Source organism: Chiloscyllium punctatum, chromosome 45, assembly GCF_047496795.1.
Source record: "Chiloscyllium punctatum isolate Juve2018m chromosome 45, sChiPun1.3, whole genome shotgun sequence".
NCBI classification, from domain to species: domain Eukaryota; kingdom Metazoa; phylum Chordata; class Chondrichthyes; order Orectolobiformes; family Hemiscylliidae; genus Chiloscyllium; species Chiloscyllium punctatum.
In genome coordinates, this window is record NC_092783.1 from 53,819,936 (window position 1) to 53,844,400 (window position 24,465).

At 41.7% G+C, this 24,465-nt stretch overlaps 1 protein-coding gene across 1 annotated transcript in view; it reads right to left on the reverse strand.

Moving 5' to 3' along the window:
• The window catches only part of LOC140467437 (guanine nucleotide-binding protein G(t) subunit alpha-2), a 66,518-nt gene that overhangs the window by 32,485 nt on the left and 9,568 nt on the right, over positions 1–24,465 (reverse strand). Inside the window, exons 2-3 of the mRNA XM_072563789.1 lie at positions 3,016–3,058; positions 418–559 (exon numbers count right to left, since the gene is read on the reverse strand). Of these exons, the coding sequence (XP_072419890.1) occupies positions 418–559; positions 3,016–3,058 (185 nt within the window). The remainder of the gene's footprint in view (positions 1–417; positions 560–3,015; positions 3,059–24,465) is intronic.

Consider the following 24,465-nt stretch of genomic DNA (forward strand, 5'->3'; position numbering starts at 1 on the left):
CAAACTATGATTGGTCAGCAGTTCCAGACAGGATGTGACTTCTCATTCCAGCTTCATAATTCTAGCAAAAAACCTAATAACCAGCCTGCTGTCTGGTTTAGTCCAGTGGGTTCCCTGAGAAAGGGAAGCTAGGGGTGGGGGAGGGAGGTGATAGTTGTCTCCACCCTCAACCTCTCTGGCTTTCAGATGTGGTCCAAAAGCAGAAACATCATGACCACAATGTTCAACGTTCATGTGCATCATAAAGGCCTGTATTTATATAAAGCTACATCATGCCTTCTGTAAATTTTGTAAAAATGCGATATGATGTTAAATATATTGGACAATTCTTGCCCACTTACATTAGAACATTACTTAGGGCACTGTAGTCTTCAAGGTTCTTCTCTATAAAATATTTGAATGAGAATATATACTCACCGCATTTGCAGAGTCCCCATAATCGATTCCAATGGTGGACATGGCACGAATGATAGCCAGGATAGACTGCAGAATGTTGCCATTGATGATGGAAATAAAAGCTAAACATTCTTCCTTAGTATAACCATCCTGATGAATGATTCTACAAGAAAAGCCAATATGCTCTGTGAATTTATTGAGCAAAGGTATGGTTGTTTCAGCTTCCTGTTTTGAGCTCCTCGTGCTAAGCTTATGTTCTAATGAGCTCTGATTGATCAATGGTTCTGTCTATGTGAATTCTCATCAATATAGCCAATGCTTCTCCACAGACAATATGTTTTGGAACTATGATACTTCCTTTGGAACGGAGACCCTGCATCATAATCTATGTTGATTTCACAATCTGCCTTCTTGCAGCCTGCATTCTTTCTCCCCTTATACAGCACCTAAGAACATAATAATTAGGCCTTCGAGCATGCTCCACCATTCAATGACTGATCTCCCACCTCAACCTAGGTCCCTCAATGTCCTTGGTTTTCAGAAATCTATCAAACCAGCTTTTGAATATAACCATCATGGTTATGTTGGGTATTGGACTCGAAGCATTAGCTCTGTTCCTCTCTCCACTGTTGGGTTTCTGCTACCAGACCTGCTGAGTTTCTCCAGCACTCTCTGCATTTGTTTCAGATATAAAGCATTAAAGCATTTTGCTTTTATTTGAGAAATTTGCTTCATTCTCTATATCGAACTGAATTGTGTTTCTTTTATTTTTTTTCTGTAAAGATAGCCTTGGCTAAAGAAGGATTGTAGTTTAGAACTCTTAACTTTATTTTGTATTTACTACTTTATACTGGCAAAAACTGTAATGTTGAACTTTTAATTTATTTCCTTGTTTTTCTATGCTTTACCTAAGATTTTGTAGCTAGATTCCTTGTATCTCAGATAATGCCGTGAATGGCCACATTGCAAACTTTTTACTGACCTCCTGTACTCTTTTACTTGAGTACACGTGACAATAAAACATAATTCAAATTCTAAAAATAATTCTAATGGTATTTTAGTTCAAAGATGATTGATCCACAGACCCAGGAAATAAAGAAGTTATACAAATTATTTTCTTTGGTTTTCCATTTGTCTCTCATTCCTAATTGCCCCTGAACTGAATGACCTTGCAGGCCATTTCAGAGGGCAGTTAAAATTAAACTACATTGCTGTTGATCTGGAGTCACATGTAGGGCAGACCAGGTGAGAATGGCACATATGCTTACCCAAAGAACACTAGTGGAGCAGGTAGGTTTTTCATGACAATCTATGTTAACTTCATGGCATCACTACTGAGACTAGCTTTATCTTCCTGATTTATTGACTGAATTTAAACCCCACCGGTTGCCTTGGTGGTTTTTGCATCTGTGTCCCAAGAGCCTAGCTCACTGGATTACTAGTCCAATGATTTTATCAATACATCACCACCTCCCTGAAATCCTAAGGCCTAAGTCTAAACATTTCACATTAATTTGACAACGCAGTTATTCATCTGCAAGCAAAGTTGAAACTCTCATGAACAGAGATATTCCATTAATAATTTTCACTGCAAAGCAATTATTAAATGTACTTTTATCCTACCGTTGCCATATCTATCTATCTATATTTGTATCAGGATATATCTTGGACTGAAATGATTTTTATGTACAGAGATGTTTGTGTGTATTCTTACTTATATTCTCTACAGCTTCAAAGAATGAATGGCGCATTCATTGAACTTTTAAATATTCTTAAAAGGTGGATCCAAAATGGATGTTTCTCCTGATGCATTTTGGGAAGGCCACTGGAAACATCTATGGAATGAAGGCAAGCCATCAAGCGAAGATGAGGAGAATAATAGTTACATTTAAGTGGCATCTGGGTGGGTATATGAATAGGAAGGGTTTAGAGGGATATGGGCCAAATGCTGGCAAATGGGACTAGATTAATTTACCTGGTCAGCATGGATGAGTTGGACTGAAGGGTCTGTTTCTGTACTGTACATCTCTGTGACTCTATGGTTGTTATAGTGAATCTTTGGAATTCTCTAGAACTGTTGAATCTTAGTAATTTGGCATATTCAAGCAAGAGGTTGATAGATTTCTGAATACTAATGGCATTAAAGTATGTGTGATAACACAGGAAAAGGGCATTGATGTAGATAGATCAGCCATGATCTAGAACGATAGAGCAAGCTTGAGGACTGAATGGCCCAATCGTGCCTACATTTCTATGTTCTATGTTTCAATAACATTTTTAACTGATAGTTCAAATCTCTGTACAGTGAATAGTTAAATCTAACTGAGAGTGAAGCTGTATGAGACTCTGTGTAACTGTGAATTGGTAATTTGAATTCTGTACATGTGGGAGGAAATGTGCACTTACAGTTCACTGCAAATCAAGTGTAAATGTGTTGGTAGTGTGGATGGGAATGCTGTCTCTGCAGCAAATAGAAATCAATGGTACACGCTTATGCCAGACTGGAATGCCTGTGAGTCATTTTAATATTGAAGTGCAGTTTTGCAATGAACAGGCTTGCAGAAGTGCAATGTATCTTCTCAAACAAAAAACTGAAAAGCAGAAGTAGTCAAAACTTACTTCATTTGTTTGACAATGGTGCTTTTGCCTGATTCTCCAGCACCTGAAACATGGAAAAGCAACAGTTAATCACAAAAAGAGGAAATGTGGGTTAATGTGGGAAAGATATACAGATTACACATGGGGTGTAAGAGTTTAAGGGAACTTGAAGTGCTGTAGTTTTGACATTGGCCCTTTGGCTCTCAATCCTGAAGAATGTGACAAAATCTATTCAGTTTGCTGACTATTGGAGTCCAATGTGAATTTATTCGGTGTTAATTGGATCTCCTCCCACAGCAAGAAACTATAAACTTAACTTTTGTTCAAAAGGGAAAGTTGACTCAGGCTGTGTGCTGAGAGATGTGGAAAGGAGAGTCACACTGATTCAGAAGGGGGGGATCTCTCAAGACAATTGCAAAACATTGCAGGTGACAGAAACACCAGGAGCAAGATATCATTAATGCAGTGGAAAAGTACCTGAGAAGGAGATCCCTTCCAAGCCACCAGCCATCCTGATCTGGAACTATTTTTCCAATTTTACTGGGTCAAAATTCTGGAACTTGCTTCTTAACAGCATTGTGGGTGTCTCCACACTTCAAGGACTGCAGTGGTTCAAAAAGGCAGCTTTTTAAAATTTACTCACAGAACGTGGGCATTGTTGGCTGGACCAGGGAGGTTGTCAGGGAGGGGAATTCGAGGATCTGGACTCAGTTCACCTTCATGACCTTTTCAAGGGAATTTAGTGATGGGCAATAAATGCAGGTCTAGTCAGCTTTGCTCACGTCTGTAAATAGACTTTAAAAAAAGGACTGGGAGGACAGATGTCAGAGGTAGTTTCTTTACTCAGAGAAGCAGGGACGTGGAATGCCCTACCTGCAACAGTAGTAGACTCGCCAACTGTAAGGGCATTTAAATAGTCATTGATAAACACATGGATGAAAATAGAATAGTGTAGGATAGATGGGCTTCAGATTGATTTCACAGTTCAGCGCTACATCGAAGGCTGAAGGGCCTGTATTGCACTGTAATGTTCTATGTTCTTAATAAATGTTCCTCATTCTTTGAGGTTGGTGCTAAGAGGCACTTTATTAGGGAACAGAAAGAGGATGTTTGATTCTACAGCTAGCTCTTATATGTCTGAGATGACACTGAATTCCAATGGCTACCACTACTCCTGCTGTTGTGTTGCAGGAGGCTGCTTGGATGTGCAGGATGGACCGAAGTGTGGGAGCAAGGCACATGCAGAAGGAAGTGGTTGATGGTATTCAGAAGCTGCATAACGTCAGGATTGGATCAATGGGGCAATTTCTCTTCGATTACCCTTCTTTTATTGATGCCCCTTATGAATCCAAGTACAAGCTCCATGTGCCAATTTCAAAACTTTACTAACAACATTTGGATTGTTATGGGGGCATTGTAGGTCTGATCAGAGGAGCATTTTCTGTTCACCAAAGGGGAGAAGTAGCTGATATTCCGTGTAAACCTCTCTGGCGCTGCATGAATAGCTGGTGTTTTTCACACATTTCAATACCCTGCATCCCTTGAGTCTGTAATTTCCTCGGTCCTACATTCCTCCAAGGAGTCTGCACACCCCCAGTTATAATTTAAGGATTGGCTGTCTGCTCGCTAACCTCTGGAATATTCTCCTGAAGTTTCTTCACCTCTCTACATTTCCACCCCTCCTTTAACAATTATCCCAGCTTGTTTCACGTTGATTTAACTATTTGAAATGTAGGTGAAATCTGGGTAAACACAGCAGTCAATTTTCAAACTGCAGGGAAGTTTCTTTAAAGGAAACCTGATCTCCTCACCACCTATCCAAACTGAGATGGAAAACATTCTTACTCATATACAGGCCATTTCAGTGAAACAATAATAGGATATTTCCCTTCTTTTTGGTGAAGAAAGCTAATTCACGAATGTTGTGGTTCTGTTTGCCGAGCTGGGAATTTGTCTTGCAAACGTTTCATCCCCTGTCTAGGTGACATCCTCAGTGCTTGGGAGCCTCCTGTGAAGTGCTTCCGTGCTGTTTCCTCCGGCATTTATAGTGGCCTGTCTCTGGCAAGACAAATTCCCAGCTCGGCGAACAGAACCACAACAACGAGCACCCGAGCTACAAATCTTCTCCCAAAGTCTGATTCATGAACCTTGGCACGCAATTGTGAGATTCCATTTCTTGTTGTTCAAGTTGTGGAACAGAACTAAAATATAATGACAATGAAAGATGAAATCGGAAAAGGTTTGTTAGTGATTAAATGCACACGGTTTACTGTGCGTTTCTGACAGTCTGCAGTCTACTTGAAAGGTATAAGTTTGGAGACAGGTATTATTGCAGAAGCAATAGCTGGTGTACTTGGTGTTTTTGGTCAGTTCACAGTCTTAATAGTCAGAATACCACTTTGTAATATAGTTTAGTGAACAAAAGTATCACTGAGGGATAGATGTTGGGAGTAAAATATTGCTCGGGTGCCTTGGGCACATTAGTGAGACCTTCCACAAACATGAGCTCTTGTACATGTAGTGCTGGATATATTTCCGTAGCATATAAAAAACTCCAAAACTCTGATGCTTCTATAATAACATTTTAAATGTCGTTCATCCAGCAACCCCATGCTCACACGCCAACATTGGCTTCTGTGCCAGTCCCAACCCGATTTTAAAACTTTCATCGATCTTATCAAATCCCTCCATGGCCTTGTCTCTCCCATTTCTGTAAACCCCTCCTGTGCTGCATCCTGTGTTCTTCTAATTAATTTCACTTCATTGTCCACATGGAAATTTATTTCATTCATTTAAAAAAATTATATAACAATGAAAAATAACAATAAAATTAAGAAACCATCCTATAAAGATCTAACTTTAACTTAAATGTATTAAAAACTATTGTAATGCACTAAAATAGCCAGTCGGTAACTCCCATCATGACGGCATATCTAGACTTGAAATACTGCAATCCTATCCCAAAATTTCTTTGCCCTTTCAGGTTGTATGTTGTTTCAATGTACCTTCTGAATCATTGGTGTGCTCAACAATAACACTTTATTATATATTAAGGAACTATATACAGCTCTACACGACCAAGTCTTTCAGTGCTGGCACAAGAGTCATTCTCCCACCAGGTCACCCAGTCATGTGCTCTCTGATATCATTATGGGACGTGCCATTTACACAGTCCCAGATATTACCCTTATAAACGTCAAAGCATTCCTCATTTATTGCCCTATTCATCCCATATTTGCATACCACGATCTGCATCTGAATAACTACTTTAGAAAGTAATGGCATTGAGGAATGTATGGGGTTTCTGGAAAGGTCTTGATTTTTTATGATTATCTTGCTTCATTGGAGATGCTGCACTACATTTGCAAACTCTGCTGTGTATTTTTTATTGGATCTATGATTTATCAAAATTCCTTCAAGTTAATCAAACCTCTTTGATGTCAAAAGGCATTTGCTTACATCTGAAGTCTTCTGTTTGGCCAAAGATTTCTATTATCTTCATGCCCAATGTCAGCGTACATGTTCTGAATGTACAATGTAACAAATTCTAACTCATGTGGATTGTGTTTGGGTTCCATTGCCCTTTAATCTGTTTACCAAAGCATGCAGAATGAGTAAACTGGCTTCCCCTGTGCTTACATTTCTATTATTTCACAATCAATGCCTATTTAGACATGAAATTATTCTTATCACAAGAAATGGCTTGGAGATATGAGTATTATTTTTAACTGGCAGCTTACGCATGGAATATTGCGTGCAATTCTGGTCTCCTTCCTATTGGAAGGATGTTGTGGAACTTGAAAGGGTTCAGAAAAGATTTACAAGGATGTTGCCAATGTTGGAGGATTTGAGCTATCGGGAGAGGCTGAACAGGCTGGGGCTGTTTTTCCCGGACCATTGGAGGCTGAGGGGTGACCTTATGAAATCATGAGGGACATGGATAGGATAAACAGACAAAATCTTTTCCCTGGGTAGGGGAGTCCAGAACTAGAGGGCATAGGTTTAGGGTGAGAGGGTAAAGATGTAAAACAGACCTAAGGGGCAACTTTCTCACTCAGAGGGTGGTACATGTATGGAATGAGCTGCCAGAGGAAGTGGTGGAGGTTGGTACAATTGCAACATTTAGAAGGCATCTGAATGGGTATATGAATAGGAGGGATTTGGAGGGATATGGGCCGGGTGCTGGCAAATGGGACTGGATTAGGTTGGGATGTCTGGTCAGCAAGTAGAGTTGGACCGAAGAGTCTATATCCATGCTGTACATCTCTATGACTCAATGACTCTATGAGCATCACTGGTTAGGTTTGCCAGCTCAGTGCAGACACAATAGACCCAGTGGCCTCTTTTTATACCATAAGTGATCTATAATTCAATGATTTATTTTCTATCCTTGACTGCACTTGAAAGATAGTGATGTGTCTCTTTTGCGAAAACTGCAGGGCATCACAAATTTGTCTCGTGCTGCTTTACTATTTCAATGAAACTTTTAATCTATTGGCAATAAACTCATTTAGATAAGCGGAGTGTCATCTAAACATTCCCCTTGAAACCAACAGTAATTTCAAAGCTCCAAGTAATTGTGATCTCTATCAATCTAACTATGGCAACCTGGCTGAGACTTTGGATAGGCTAGCTGTAATCTAACACTTTTCCTTTAGAAACTAAGCTGAACAGATACTATGGACAGAGTTTTGAGATAACAAAGAGTCGAGAGCGGGCATGAAAGAGGAGTTTAAGGACTATGGCAGATCAGCCATAACCTTGAAGAATGACAGGGCAAGCTTGAGGGGCAGAGTAGCCTACTTCTCCTTCTCTTACCTTCTAAGTGGTGGATACAAATCACATGCTGGGCAAGCGAAGAGGAGAGAGACCGAAGTCCTGGTGATCCAATTGCAGATGGGCCTGTTGAGAGGTGTTCAATCACGGGACAGATTCTATTCCTAATTCTTGGTGGTCCTGGACAGGAAGTGTCTGTTTTCTTTAACAACATAACTGGGGGTGGGGGTTGAAGTGAATTTGAGAGAAAGACAAACTACAAATTATGCGAGAGTGCAAAATCCCCCTTCTTTAGGCTGCTGTGGATTCCTGCTGTAAGTGCTGATTAAATGTTTACTTCACTTCTGAGCTTCCAGGTTAATCCCTTCATTCTGAGCAGTAATCCATTGAATGGATAAAATGCTAATCTAGCAAAGTCATGATGCCAACACCAGCTCTCCCGGTATAGCTCTTGTCATTTCCAAATGACCTGAGACATCGTTTACTGCTTCTGGGAAAATCGTCTTCAGTTGAGATCAACTATCATAAAATGGGACAATTACACATTACTAATTGGGATGACTTGTCAGGCTACTTGAAGTGAGCTAGTTACATGTGTTAGTATTACCGAGATCTCACTTGCTTCTCAGGATACTCAAACAACAGAAATGTTTTGTCAGTTGTTACATAAGAAGCAAATAAATCCTAAATAATGTACATTAATTTCGATGACACAGTCTGTTGTTGCTTTTATCCTTTGTTGCTGTATCAAGCCTAAATAACAATAATTTATCATTGCTTAACTAGCACCTCTAATGTAATAAAACATCTTTCACAGAAACACAAAGCAAAATATGCACTGAGCCACATGAGAAGATACTAGGTCAGAAGTTTGGGCGGCACGGTGGCACAGTGGTTAGCACTGCTGCCTCACAGCGCCATAGACCCGGGTTCAATTCCCGCCTCAGGTGACTGACTGTGTGGAGTTTGGTAAAAACAATGACTGCAGATGCTGAAAATCAAATACTGGATTAGTGGTGCTGGAAGAGCACAGCAGTTCAGGCAGCATCCAACGAGCAGCGAAATCAACATTTCGGGCAAAAGCCCTTCATCAGGAATAAAGGCAGTGAGCCTGAAGCATGGATAGATAAGCTAGAGGAGGGTGGGGGTGGGGAGAGAGTAGCATAGAGTACAATGGGTGAGTGGGGGAGGAGATGAAGGTGATAGGTCAAGGAGGAGAGGGTGGAGTGGATAGGTGGAAAAGAAGATAGGCAGGTCGGACAAGTCAAGGAGACAGTAACTGAGCTGGAAGTTTGAAACTAGGATGAGGTGGGGGAAGGGGAAATGAGGAAGCTGTTGAAGTCCACATTGATGCCCTGGGGTTGAAGTGTTCCGAGGCGGAAGATGAGGCGTTCTTCCTCCAGGCATCTGGTGGTGAGAGAGCAGCGGTGAAGGAGGCCCAGGACCTCCATGTCCTCGGCAGAGTGGGAGGGGGAGTTGAAATGTTGGGCCACGGGGCGGTTTGGTTGATTGGTGCGGGTGTCTCGGAAATGTTCCCTAAAGCGCTCCGCTAGGAGGCGGTGTGGAGTTTGCACATTCTCCTCGTGTCTGCGTGAGTTTCCTCCGGGTGCTCCGGTTTCCTCCCACAGTCCAAAGATGTGCAGGTCAGGTGAATTGGCCATGCTAAATTGCCCGTAGTGTTAGGTAAGGGGTAAATGTAGGGGTATGGGTGGGTTGCGCTTCGGCGGGGCGGTGTGTGGACTTGTTGGGCCGAAGGGCCTGTTTCCACACTGTAAGTAATCTAAAGACTAAACACTTGATTAACAAAGTAGGTTGTAAGGAGTGCCTAAAGGGAGAAAACACGGTAGAAAGACTGAGAGGTGTAGATCAGGTAGTCCGGAATGAAGAGCCCTGGGCCACTGAATACACAGCTGGCAATAGAGGAGTGATTAAAACTGGAGTTACACAAGAGGCCAGATTGAGAGGAGTACAGAGATCTCTGAGGGTTGTGGGATTGGAGGAGAAATGAGAGGTGAGAGGTGAGGTTTGTGCTGGTGGGGGAGGTGCAGGTTATTAGTGGTGTTTGGGAGAGAGCAGGGGAAAGTGAGGACTTCAGATGCTGGAGATCAGAGTCGAGAAGTGTGGTTCTCGAAAAGCGCAGCAGGTCAGGCAGCATCTGACAAGCACGAGAATTGATGTTTCGGGCATAAGCCTTTCATGAGAAATGACAAATGAAGGGCTTTTGCCCGAAACGTTGATTCTCCTTGGATGCTGCCTGACCTGCTGGGCTTTTCTAGCACCACACTCTTGAGAGTGTAGGGGAAGGGCATGGAGGGATTTGAAAATAAGGATAACAATTTTAAAATCAGAATATTGCTTGACCTGGTGCCAATGTAAGTCAGTGAGAGGCGATGATGGATCTGATGCATATTCATATGAGAAACTGAGTTTTGGCTAACATCAACTTTGTGTAAGGTAGAATGTTGGAGACCAGAGTGGGTTGCTAGGAGCTTTGACTCAATGTAACAAGGACCTGCATGAGAGTGTCAGTGACGGGTGAACTAAGACAAGATCTTTTTTAAGAAGTTTTTTTTCTTCCTTCAGGGCCTGTTATCTGTTGCAAATATAAATGCTGTTTTTTTTTTCAAAAACACTGGGAGTATCAAATCCAAAAGTGTAGTCATCTCCTTTGTTTACAGAAACAGAAATTACTGGACAAACACAGCAGGTCTGGCTGCATCTGGGGAGAGAAAGCAGAGTTATCATTTCAGGTCCAGTGACCCTTCCTCAGAACGGATGGTAGCGAGGAAAAAGTTGGTATTTATGCAGCAGAGGGGGTGAGAGGAGGGGAGAGGTGTAAACCATAGGAGGAGGTAGAGCCCAAAGAAAGAGAAAAACAATTGGATAGACAAAAGAGTGAGTAAAAAGGGGTAAAAACAATGACTGCAGATGCTGGAAACCAGATTCTGGATTAGTGGTGCTGGAAGAGCACAGCAGTTCAGACAGCATCCAAGGAGCTTCGAAATCGACATTTCGGGCGAAAGCCCTTCATCAGGAATAAAGGCAGTGAGCCTGAAGCGTGGAGAGATAAGCTAGAGGAGGGTGGAGGTGGGGAGAAAGTAGCATAGAGTACAATGGGTGAGTGGGGGAGGGGATGAAGGTGATAGGTCAGGGAGGAGAGGGTGGAGTGGATAGGTGGAAAAGGAGATAGGCAGGTAGGACAAGTCCGGACAAGTAATGGGGACAGTGCTGAGCTGGAAGTTTGGAACCAGGGTGAGGTGGGGAAAGGGGAAATGAGGAAACTGTTGAAATCCACATTGATGCCCTGGAGTTGAAGTGTTCCGAGGTGGAAGATGAGGCGTTCTTCCTCCAGGCGTCTGGTGTTGAGGGAGTGGCGGTGAAGGAGGCCCAGGACCTCCATGTCCTCGGCAGATGGGCGTATTCCCAATTCATCCGCCTCTGCCGTATCTGCTCCCAGGAGGACCAGTTCCACCACAGAACACATCAGATGGCCTCCTTCTTTATAGACCGCAATTTCCCTTCCCACGTGGTTAAAGATGCCCTCCAACGCATCTCGTCCACATCCTGCACCTCCGCCCTCAGACCCCACCCCTCCAACCGTAACAAGGACAGAATTTCCCTGGTGCTCACCTTCCACCCTACCAACCTTTGCATAAACCAAATCATCCGCTGACATTTCCGCCATCTCCAAACAGAGCCCACCACCAGGGATATATTTCCCTCCCTACCCCTTTCCGTCTTCCGCAAAGACCGTTCCCTCTGTGACTACCTGGTCAGGTCCACACCGCCCCCCTACAACCCACCCTTCCATCCTGGCACTTTCCCCTGCCATCGCAGAAACTGTAAAACCTGCGCCCACACCTCCTCCCTCACCTCTATCCAAGGCCCTAAAGGAGCCTTCCACATCCAACAAAATTTTACTTGCACATCCACTAATATCATTTATTGTATCCGTTGCTCCCGATGCGGTCTCCTCTACATTGGGGAGACTGGATGCCTCCTAGCAGAGCGCTTTAGGGAACATCTGCGAGACACCCGCACCAATCAACCACACTGCCCCATGGTCCAACATTTCAACTCCCCCTCCCACTCTATCGAGAACATGGAGGTCCTGGGCCTCCTTCACCGCCACTCCCTCAACACCAGACGCCTGGAGGAAGAACGCCTCATCTTCCACCTCGGAACACTTCAACCCCAGGCAATCAATGTGGATTTCAACAGTTTCCTCATTTCCCCTTTCCCCACCTCACCCTAGTTCCAAACTTTCAGTTTAGCACTGTCCCCATTACTTGTCCGGACTTGTCCTACCTGCCTATCTCCTTTTCCATCTATCCACTCCACCCTCTCCTCCCTGACCTATCACCTTCATCCCCTCCCCCACTCACCCATTGTACTCTATGCTACTTTCTCCCCACCCCCACCCTCCTCTAGCTTATCTCTCCACACTTCAAGCTCACTGCCTTTATTCCTGATGAAGGGCTTTTGCCCGTAACGTCGATTTTGCTGCTCCTTGGATGCTGCCTGAACTGCTGTGCTCTTCCAGCACCACTAATCCAGAAAGGAATGAGTAAAGGTCAGCCTGGGAGAATGAATAGCTACTAATGGGAACTATTAGTAGCTGACAATGGTGTGTTTGGTAGCAGCCCATGTGATGATAAGGTCTGCGGTAAAGACATGGGAGAAAGTGCTCAGGCCCTAAAATTATTGAACTCTTATTGAGTCTAAAACGCTGCAGATTTCCGAGTGGAAAATGAAGTGCTGTTCTCCCAGCTTACACTGTGCTTCACTGGAGCACTACAGCAAGTTAGAGACACAGATGTTGGCCAGGGAACTGGGTGGCATGTTAAAGTTACAGGCAACTGAAAGCTCAGGATCATTCTTCTGGACAGAACGTAGGTGTTCTGCAACATCTCCTTTGTTTAGTCGTACTAAAACACCTTTAACCAAACAGAATCTCGAACAGTCATATCAGTGTAGACTCTGTGAAAATGTATTTAACATTTATTGTTCATTCCAAAAACTTTAATTCCCAACTTCACAATACCTTCACATAACAATCATGAATTTATGATGGGATAATCAAAATTACTGCTTTTACCTCTTTTACGAAAACTGTTCTCATAGAATCCTACAGTGTGGAGCAGGCAGTACAGCCCATTGGGTCCAGACCAATCCTCCAAAGAACATCCCACCCAGACCCATCCCCATTCCCCTTAATCTATCCCTGTGACCCTGCATTTCCTATGGCTAATCGACCTAACCTGCATACCCTTAGGCACTTTGGGCAATTTAGCATGGCCAATCCACCTAATCTGCACATCTTCAAACTGTGGGAGAACTCTCACACAGACATGGGGAGAACATACAAAGTCCACACAGACAGTCACCAAGGCTGGAATTGAAATTGGGTTCCTGGCGTTGTGAGCCACTGTGGCACCCGTAAAGTAGAGTTCCATTTTAATTGAAGGAAATTATATGGCCAAGAGTATCAATAGGTTAAGGTGAAGTTATCATTGCTAGAAGTGGAAACCTTTAATTAAAAAAGTCTAATAAATGCATTTAAATAAATTGTGTTTTTCAAGGTTATTGTTAGCCCCTTAGGAGATTATGGGTGTGATCCAGGAGTTTAACTAATTATGTTAATTATCAGATACAAATGGAGTTGAGTTCCTATAGTTGTCTTTTGATTGGTTTTGGTCTATGGGTTTTGTGAAACAATGGGACTGGAAGAGAGTCAGTTGGTGAGACTGATGGTAAGGCTTGCTGGACTGCTGGTGTCCTAAAGGTGGCAGGGATGGTTCAGGAGGAACTCTCTGTCAGAGCCCTGGTAGCTCCCAGGTACTAGTGAGCAACTCTACATCCATTGCCCAGGTGGTTGTAACAGCTGGCAAAGGACAAAAACTCATGATGCCGATGATATAGACCAGCCTGCATTGACAGCTAAACACTACTGCAATGTGCTGCCGAACTCATCCTGACAGTGGAAGCATTATTTGAGCAAACCAATATCTGCCTGACAAGGTTTCTTTGGTGGTGGCATGTCTGCCGTTACAGAACTGGAGTTGTACCAAGTTCCAAAGAAATATTATAAACCTTAAAGAGATAGCCATCATCACCAAATTATTGGAACAAAGCTTGCAGAAAGGATGATGGATGAGCAAACTGATCATGGGACCATGGTCAAAGAAGCGATGCAAACAGGGAAGATTAAACTGGAATGTGGGAGCAATAAGGGACAGTACAGTCAGTGGGATAAGCACAGCTCTCTGCAGATAAGAAGGAGAGCCCAGAAGACTTTATTGCTTGCCCAATGCCCAGAGCTATCTCCTCAGGGCCAGAGAGGAGCATGCAGTTGCAGGGACTAAATGCAATTATTATAGTCCACATAGAGTATAATGATGTAGTTAGGTTGAGAAAAAAGATTGTGCACAGGGAGTATGAGCAATGAAGGGCTAAACTGAGGGCCCGTGAGAAAGTAATCACATGTGGTTTAATCTATATTATAAATTGGATGAATCAGGTTAACAAAGGTAGCCTAGAAAATGAGATTATATATTGCTTTCAGGGCAGTTCCCTAGAACAGCACATTATAGAGTTAACCAGATTGTATTTTCTAATAAACTTGTTCAGAGATAGAGCAGCTGGGATTTGAATCCAGGCCCTGACGTAGAGACACAACCACTGCATTACGTGACTGCTCAGACAGCACACTATTCTAGTTCCAAAAATAATCAATCATGCAGGACTAACTAATGATTGCTTAGTAAGGGTGCCCAAGGTGTGATCATAACATAATTGAAATTTTCATCCAGTGTTAGGCAAAGATGGATGGGGGCTTGACTAATGTTTTAAACTTAAATAAAGGCAATTAAAAAATATGAGGATGGAGCTGGCTAAAGTGAACTGAAAAATAGATTATTTAATTGATCAGTAGAAATGCATTTGCAGACATTTCAGCATAAAATCATTGCAAAAGGGAGGAGAAGATAGAACATAAGAGTAAGCTAGATAGTAATATAAAAGAAGATTGCAAGAATCTTTTAGATATTTAAAAGGTAAGAGAGAAGCAAGAGTGGGCATTGGACCGCTGGAAAATGAGGTTGGAGAAGTAGAAATGGAGAGCAAAGAAATGGCAGAGGAATTGAACAGATACGTTGCATCTGTGTTCACAGTGGGAGACACCAGCAGCACGCCAGAACTTCAAGCAAGTCAGGGTCAAAGGTGAATGTAGTGGCCATCACTTAGGTGAAGGTGCTAGGGAAGGTGAAAGATCTAAATGTGGGTAAATCACTCAGACTTCACCCCAGGGTTCTTTAGGATAGAGCTGAGGAGATTGTGGAGGCATTGACAGTGATCATTCAGGAATCACTGGAGTCAGGGAGGGAGCCAGAAGACTGGAAAATGGCTCATGTAACACCTGTGCTTAAGAAGAAAGGATGGTTTAAGACAGGGAATTATAAGCCAGCTAATCTGGTAAGAATTTAGAGTCCATTATTAAAGATGAGATTGTGGACCACTTGGAAGTGCATGGTAAAATCAGGCTGAATCAGCATGGCTTTGTCAAGGGGAGATCATGGCTGACAGATCTGTTAGAGATCTTTGAGGAGGTAACGAGTAAGTTCAACAAAGGAGAGCCAGTGGATCTAATCTATTTGGATTTATAGAAGGCCTTTGACAAGGTGCTGTAACATGAGGCTGCAAAATATGATAAGAGCCGATGATGTTAGGAGCAAGATACTGGCATGGATAGAGGATTGACAGACTGGTAGACAGCAGAGTGTAGAGACAGAGTGATCTTTTATAAGATGGCAGTCAGTGACTAGTGGAGTTTTGCAGGTGTCCATGTTGGGACTACAAGTATTCACGTTATACATTGATGATGTGGACTAAGGAACTGGAGGCTTTGTTGCTAAGTTTGCAGATGACACAAAGATAGGTGGAGGGGTAGGTAGTATTGTGGAAGTGGGGAGGCTGCAGAAGTTCTTTGACAGGATAGAGATGTGGGCAAAGTGCTTTGGAGTATCGATGTTTCAGTGTGAAATTTATTTGAAAATATGTCCATGAAGGGTTTGGGACATTTTGCTGTTTTAAAGATGTCTTATAAGTCTGGGATGGTGTCTTGTGGCAAGGTGGAGAGCTTCCCTGCCTCTGAAATAGAGGCACTGGGTTCAAGTCCCACCCCAGAAATTGAAGGCCATGGAAGGTACACTCAAAGCATGACCAAACAGAGTCAATGTTAATTTGTAAGTCCTTCCAACATATACCAATGAAAGACAATAAGAGTGGGAGAGATTCTTGATCAGCCATGCGATAGTTGCAGATTACAATGTACTAGTGTGTAAGTAGCCACAGTAAATGGGACTCCTTAGGGAATTAGTCAGCTAGATGGCAGGCACAGATCAAATTGGCATCAACATGGGATTCCATTTGTTTTCAGTTGGAGTCATTTGGGACCTGCCTCTGTTCACCACCCATAATGGAGTTCACAGCTCAATGGGTTGAGATGACTTCAGCACAGAAGTAAAGAAGAAGGATATAATTCTGTTGGTACAATGGACCTGCAATTGCTCCGTTGCTGTTACATACGTTCGATAATCGGATGTGTAAAACTGCACACCAAACTTCAAATGTCACATTGTGATGGCCTTGAATGCTGAAATAACTCTATGGAGTCTATTATCCCGTCACCAAGTCACCCCTTATTTACACGTGGAGTGTCCTTGACACTGATCTAACTCCCTCAGAATCTACTCTCAGAGTGAACAGGGTGTTGGGATATTCTTATTCTTAACCATCAGCCAGGACTCCCTCACTAAACCAGGTTAACAGCCCCAATCAGGGAACTCATATTCTATGAGGTCTCTCCAGGTGACCTCAACATGTCTGGCCCCCTTCACTGCCTAAACAAGGCCACCAGCAAACTAGAAGAGGAACACCTCACCTTCTGCCTCGGGAGCCCACAGCAACACGGCCTCAACATTGAACTCTCCAGTTTCCAAATCTCCTCTTCTCGCCTCCCCCTCCATCCCAGATCCAACTCTCTGACTCGACTCTGCCCTCTTGACCTGACCTACCTCTCTATCTTCCTTCCCACCTATCTGCTCCACACTTTCCATTGACCAATCACAATCACTTCTGCCCATGTATCGCCATCCCAACTACCTTTACCCCAACCCCACCCATCTATTTCTCAGCCCCCTTCCCCCTCTCCAGACCTGATGAAGGGTTAAACCTGAAACGTCGACTCTCTTGCTTTGCAGATGCTGCCTGGCCCGCTGTGCTTTGTCCAGCATCACAATTCATTGACACTGACCTCGGTATAATCACTGAACATGCATCAATATTACTTCTTCACCTTTGTATTCCAGAAAAGTGACAAAATATATTAATCGTTCTTTAAGATAATTGATGAAAGACCCAGAGAGGAGAATGTTTTCTTTTACAGAGACTGATACAAAAATAATGGAAGTATATTCAATACTTTTCTTCCAAAGAATATTTAAGAACATAAGACCGAGGAGCAGAAATAGACAATTCAGTCCCTTAAGCCTGTTCCACATATGTATTTGAAAATGAAAAACATATAGTGGTGTAGAAAAGGATTGGGGTGTGTGTCCAAATATTTTGCTCTTTCCATACATTTGATGGGCTGAATGGTCTTATTTCAACCAAATTATTAATTTTGAGTGTAAATAAGTGTAATAGCAGGCTTATAGAAGGCTTGTTGGAACTTGCAATTCTGAGAAATCCCTTATCCATTGTTCCTCCATTGTGAACCCTCTGTCAATATTCCATGTCACAACATCTACAATAAGACTCCAACACAACATCTTATCAGATGCTTCTTGGAAATCCAGATATAAGTAGTGGGTATCTTTTATCTAATGTCATGATAGAATTGTCTAAAGTGATAACCCAACTTTGTTCAAGAATATCCTCGCTTTCTGAAATCTGTGTTGACAGGTTCTGATTAAACAAAATTATGCAGACTGAAACAAAACACATTCCAAAAATTTTTCACAGCTCAATCGGTCAGCATAGAACTGACAGATGAACATTCAAGATACAGGCTGTACCTACATTCAGGAAATTGGGAGTTGAACCCAGACTTCCTGGCCCCAAGGTAGTACCACTGCGTCACAAGATACAAACATGTACTCATGAGTGATATGTGATTGACAATCTCGGCTATGTAATATGTAGGTGTGTTAAGGGATTAGAGATAAAGAGAGTATAATTAGCAAAGTAAATTGAAAGTTTATTTCTGATGTTTGTTCCCCAGCAACATTTCATCTAAACAGAACAGATAAACCAACTGTCCATCAACTCCTCCCAACGTTTCCAGGCCAACAACACAAATCTCTTCAGATTTGTTTCCACTTACTTTGCTATTCAAGCCTCCTTTGCTTTTTGTAATGTCATAATTTTCTAATCATTAGTTCAATTACATTGACATTAATACATTATTACTATATATTTGTATTCATCCTTGAATTTGTGTCTGTATCCAGATATATGGATATCATCATTGATAATGATATTAATAACTGTATAATTAGTAACTCATTATTGATATGCCTGACCATCTTATGTTTCAGCCTTGATTTTGCCGCACTCAAAATGTTAACTAGCCTGAGTCTAAAAATTCCTGTTGTTTTCTGTTTTTGATCAATTCCTGTCGATCCAACTGTTTAGACTCTTTTCCCCTATATTATAGATAATAGTATGCTACCAACAATTGAAACACTGGCCTGTAATTTACTGACATGCCACTGTCTATTATTTTGCAAGAGGAAAGGGTGTTCTGGAGGATGAAACTGTACATTAAACCATTTAGAATTTTCTTAAATACTATTTCCCAGGGTCGAGTAACCATTATCCATGTACACTTCTCATCTCTGTCTGTTTCTAATCAATGTGCTCAAAATACTTAAATGTTAGTCTTGACCTTTAAATTTTTCATCTTTTTTTATGATGTATTCTACTTAAAGTAAAATGAATTCCATTTTTAAAGGATATTGCTATTCAAATATTTAAAATAACCATTCCATTGAACAACAGGATAGCTTCAACTATTGGTTTACCAATATTTAATTGAGGCATTAAAAAGGGTATTGGATGGTTATTTGGATTAAATAATGTGTCAAGGTATGGGGGGAAAAGAGCAGAAACTTAGCAATAGGGTTGTGGATAGGGCTTAAATATATATATAATGAGGTATTGTGTTTAGATGCAAGGAAAATTATAAAATCAAAGGTGAAGGTGGAAGTTAATAATGAGGTTGATTGTTACCAAAAAAAAACAAGAAAGGGACAGAATATATGAATGTCATATTGTGACAAGGAATCATAAAAGTGTAGAGAAACTCAATAATAAAACAAATATCAAAGCTTTTTTACTTTAATGCATGAAGCTTTCAGAATAAGATAGGTAAAGTGATGGTGCAAATTGAAGTAAATTAAGGTGCAGTCCTTGTGCTGCAGATAGACCCACAATTCTGTTAGATAGAGGATTCCAGGATTTTGACCTAGTGGCAGTGACTTCCAAGTCAGGATGGTGAATGGCTTGGAAGGGATCTTGCAGTTGCTGGTATTCCCATGTATCTACTTGGCCTTACACTACATGATTGAAATGATTATAGTTTTGGAAGTTACTGTCTAAGGATCTTTGGTGAATGTATGTAGTGCACATTGTATATGGTACACACTGCTGTCATTGAGTGTGGGTGCTGAAATGAGTGGATGTTTGTGGATGCGGTGCTGAAAGAAGTGTGGTGCCAATCGAGCAAGCTGTTTTGTCCTGGATGGTGTCAAGCTTCTCGAGAGCTGTTGGAGCTGCACTGTCCCTGGCAAGTTGGAAGTATTCTATCACACTCCTGACTTGAGTCTTGTTAATGGTGGGCAGCCTTTGGGTAGTTAAGAGGTGAGTTAGTTCCACAGGATTCCTAGCCTCTGACCTGCTGTTGTAGTCACAGAACTTACATAAAGTCATACAGCACAGAAGAGACTCTTTGGCCTATTGAGTCTGCACCGATCTACCTGCACTAATCTCACTTTCCAGCACTTGAGACATTGGCTTGAATGCTGTGACATTTCAAGTACACATCCACATATCTTTCAAAGGTTGTGAGGATTCCCATCCCTACTAACCTCCAAGGCAGTGTATTCCAGATTGTCACCACCCTCTGGGTGAAAATATTTTCCCTCAAATCCTATTGCCGATCAAGTTCAGTTTCTGGTCAATGGTATTCCCAGGATGTTCATAGTGGTGGTGGTGGTGGTGGTGGTGGAGGTGTTGGGAGGAGACTAGGGGAGTGAATTCAATCATTCAATGATGGTAATTCCATTCAATTTCAAGGGGCAATGGTTAGATTCTTTCTTGTTGGAGATGGTCATTACCTAGCATTTTTGTGTTTTGACCGCTACTTGCCATTTGTTAGCCCAAGCCTGAATATTGTCCAGACTTTGTTGCATTTAAACATGGACTACTTCAGCATCTGAGAAGTCACAAAGTAGTTCTGAATATTGGGCAGTTATCAATGAACATCCCCACTTCTGACCTTATGATGGAAAGAAGGTCATTGGTGAAGCAGCTGATGATATTTGGGCTGAGAACATGATCCTGAGAATATCCTGCAAAATGACCTGGATTTGAGATGATTGACTTCCAACAACCACAAATATCTTCCTTTGTGCCAGGTCTGATTCCAACCAGCAGGGAACTTCCCCTAATTGCAATTGACTTTACACTTGCTTGGTGTCCTTGATACTACATTTGGTCAAATGAGGCCTAATGTCGAGTATGGACACTCTCAACACACCTCTAGAATTCAGCTCTTTTGTCCATGTTTGAACTAAGGTCATAATGAGGTCAGGAGATGAATGGCCCGAGTAGAGCCTCAATTAAGTATCAATGAGGAAGTTATTGCTAAGCAAGTGCTGCTTGACCTTCCAACACTTTACTGATAATCAAGAATACACAGATGGGGCAGTAATTGGCCAGGGTGGATTGGTCCTGCATTTGTGTACAGTATAGTGTCATGGCAGGCACAATCTACTTCAATGTATTTACAACATAATTAATGCACAGTAACCAAAAACAGTGACCATTTTGAATACTATACACTCTTTATCATTTGTTTTCTCCTTATAATTCTAATTTGTTTGGTTCTATCTATTCCATTATTCCAAAAATAAGGTTATTTTGCATCGGCCCATAATTATTCACTGTACTTTGAGTCTGTTATTCTTTTTCGTTTTCAGTTGTTTGGTAATACAGAAGTTGAATTTTGCTGAAAACAGAGATATATAACTGAAGTGTGTCCCTGTGCCTTTATCAGCACAATGCAGAAAAGCTAAATTTCAAATAATCACAATATCTAGTACAATAATGTCCCTCTTTTATTTATATTTTAGCACACTCGTCAAAGTCCATTCGTAACTCTCTTTTTTACAAAAAAAAAGTAACTCTTCCTTTGAATCTTTATTCAACACATGCCCCTACTTGCTTCTCAAGCATGGAAAGAATTACAACTTTAACTAATTCATAGCACTGTAGGTGTACATACACCCACATGAACTGCAACATTTCAAAAAGGTGGCTCTCACCACTTTGAATACAGTTTTCATTTCCGTGCATATCTATGTATACTATTCAACCTTTTACGCCTGCAGTACTTAATTGACTAAGAATGAGGCAAAAATAGCACAGTGACACAATAACTTCTTGTGGAAGTACTTGAACTGAACCAGATCCACTTAGTTCCTCCTTGAATCTCCTCCTTCGCCACTTCAGGCTGTTTCCTGTCACACTGGTGAAAAGGCTTCATGAAATTACTGTTTTAGTGTCAGGTACTGGGACTTAATTCATTATGATAGGGTTACGGTTAGGGCTTGCCCATGTGGCTAGATGTAATCCACTTAATCCTGTATTCGATCTACAATCCAAGAATTGAATAGGAACATCAAAGGCAACATAGCTAAACATTCATCAGTCATAATTTCACTCATATAGTCATAGCAGCCTGAATTAGAATAAATATACATAATATTTTGAAGACAGTTTATATTATAGACCTTTAGAGAAATAAATATCCATTTCCATATACCTTATAGGATCATATGATCATAAGAAAGAAGACAATGAGGAGTCCATTTGGCCCCTCAACTTTGCTGCAACATTTAAGTGAATAAGGGCTAATCTGACATTCCTTATGTCCACTTTCCTGCATTTTCCCCATTGATCCCCTTACCGGTCAAGAATCAAAAATTATAGAGGCAGAAAAGTCTCATTCAAATTGTAGGATCAAATTTCTATATTTTCGTGCCCTTCTAGGTGTAAGGCAAATACTAAAGGTCGAACAAAGGACCTTCACTAGTGTATTACCCATATGATTACACTACACCCATTCATTGATGTCTTAACCAGAACACAACCATATGCTTTCTGACGTGCCAAGAGTAGTATAATGATAAATCTTTAAAGGTATATTCTAAAAGCTACAATATAAATGATTACAGGTTGGGATGGCTTCTGTGAGTCAGCAGACATCTTTTATGCTTAAAAATACTATCACATCTCTAAGGAGAACAGGAAGGACTTTATTTCTGATGTGATTCTCTGTAGCTAAGACCAATATGCTAGTTTGCCTTTTAAACACAAAAGCTAGGATGTTGCTGGGGTTTCCTTGGCGGGCCTGGTAGATAGATTTTATAGATGGGGGGTTAGTCTTTGTGATTGTCTGGGCCAAGTTCACCACTCTCTGTATCCACGTCTGATCTTGAATGGTATAGTCCCATACCAGGTAGTGATACATCCAGACAGAATGCTCTCGATGGCGCACCTCTAAAGATTGGCAAGGGTATTTGCCATCATGCCAAATTTACTCAGTTACCTGAGGAAGAAGAGATATTGTTGGGCCTTTGTAACCGGTGCATCCACATGAAGAGTCCAAGAAAGCTTGTTGTGGATGACCACTCTCAGGAGTTTTACACTCTCCATTCATTCCACCTCTATGCTGTTAATGTGTAGGGGGGGCATGAGTAACATTCCACTGAAAGTCAATAATGAGTTGCTTGGTTTTGCCAGCATTGACAGCTAGATTGTTCTCAGTGCACCATTTTTCCAGGTCTTCCACCTTCTGTCTGTAGTCTGTTTCGTCACCATCTGAGATTCGACTGACTGTGAAGGTGTCATCAGCGAAATTGTAAATGACATTAGTCTGGTATTTGGCGACGCAGTCATGGGTACACAGTGAGTACTATAGGGGGCTGAGTATACACCCTTGGGGGCTCCAATGTTGAGTGTTAGTGAGAATGAAATATTGTCCCCAATCTTCACTGATTGTGGCCTATGGGTCAGGAAACCGAAGATCCAGTTGCAGAGAGGGGAACTTAGTGCAAGATCACTAAGTTTAATAATCAGTCTCGAGGGGATGATAATGTTGAAGGCTGAACTGTAGTCAATGAGTAGGATTACTGCGTAGCTGTTCTTTGTGTCAAGATGTTCTAGAGAAGAGTGAAGGGCAAGTGATATAACATCTGACGTGGATCTGTTGGTCCAATAGGCAAATTGGAGTCGGTCAAGAGTAGTGGGGAAGCTAGAGTTGATTAATGCTATGACCAGCCTTTCAAAGCACTTCATGACCACCGAAGTTAGGGCCACTGGACGGTAGTCATTGAGACCTGCTGCATGAGCCTTCGGCGCAGGGGTGATGTTGGCCCTCTTGAAGCAGGCAAGGACAGTGGCCTGCTGCAGGGAGAGGTTGAAGATGTCTGAGAAGACCTCTGCCAGTTGATATGTGCATGCTCTGAGTGCACGGCCTGGTACTCCGTCTGGTCCAATCGCTTTCCTTGGATTCACACAAAGGAAAACTGATCTGATCTCTGATGCAGTGACTGTCGGAATAGGTGTTACCTATCTGCCAAAATTCTGCTCAAAGTGAGCATAGAAGGAGTTGAGGTGATCTGGGAGGGATGTGTCATTGTCTGCTATCTTGCACTGTCTCTTTTTAGAACCGTGGTATCATTTAGTCCTTGCCATGGTCGCCAGATGTCTGTCGGAGTCTGAATCAGTATTGGTCCTTGGCTGTCTTAATGGCTCTGTGAAGGTCATACTTGGATTCCTTATATTTGAGTGGGTCTCCTGATCTGAAGGCCTCACGCCTGGTTTTTAGCAGGTTTAGCAGGTTCATTTAATGGGCAATTTATAATGTTTGACAATAGTTTTCTGTTTTATTCATATATAACTCATGGTAATTCTGGGTGTTGAAGAAAGGATAGACAGTATATGTTTGCTTTGTTGACACTTGGTGCAATAAAAAATCTTCAGGTTTTTTCTGGATTTTAAAATCCATGGAATCTTGTGGCATTAACTTCTTTGAAAAGATCTGGGAATTTCAGATTATCTACATTAACTTAAGAGTAACTATTCCTTAACCAAGTCATAACAGTAGATAAAATGCTGCAGTGTCCAATTGTAAACTGTAAACAGGCTAACATTGTAATGATTGTAGTCATTGTGACATACAATATATGGATGTTACAGTATTTACTCAAGGGTTTTCATCCTTTTGTCTTGGCTCTGCAATGCTGAAGGAGTGCTACGATGTTGGAGGCTTTTCAGATGAGATGTTAAACCAAGGCTCTATTATGTTCGCTCAGTTGATAAGATCCCAAGTCACCATTCAAAAAGAAG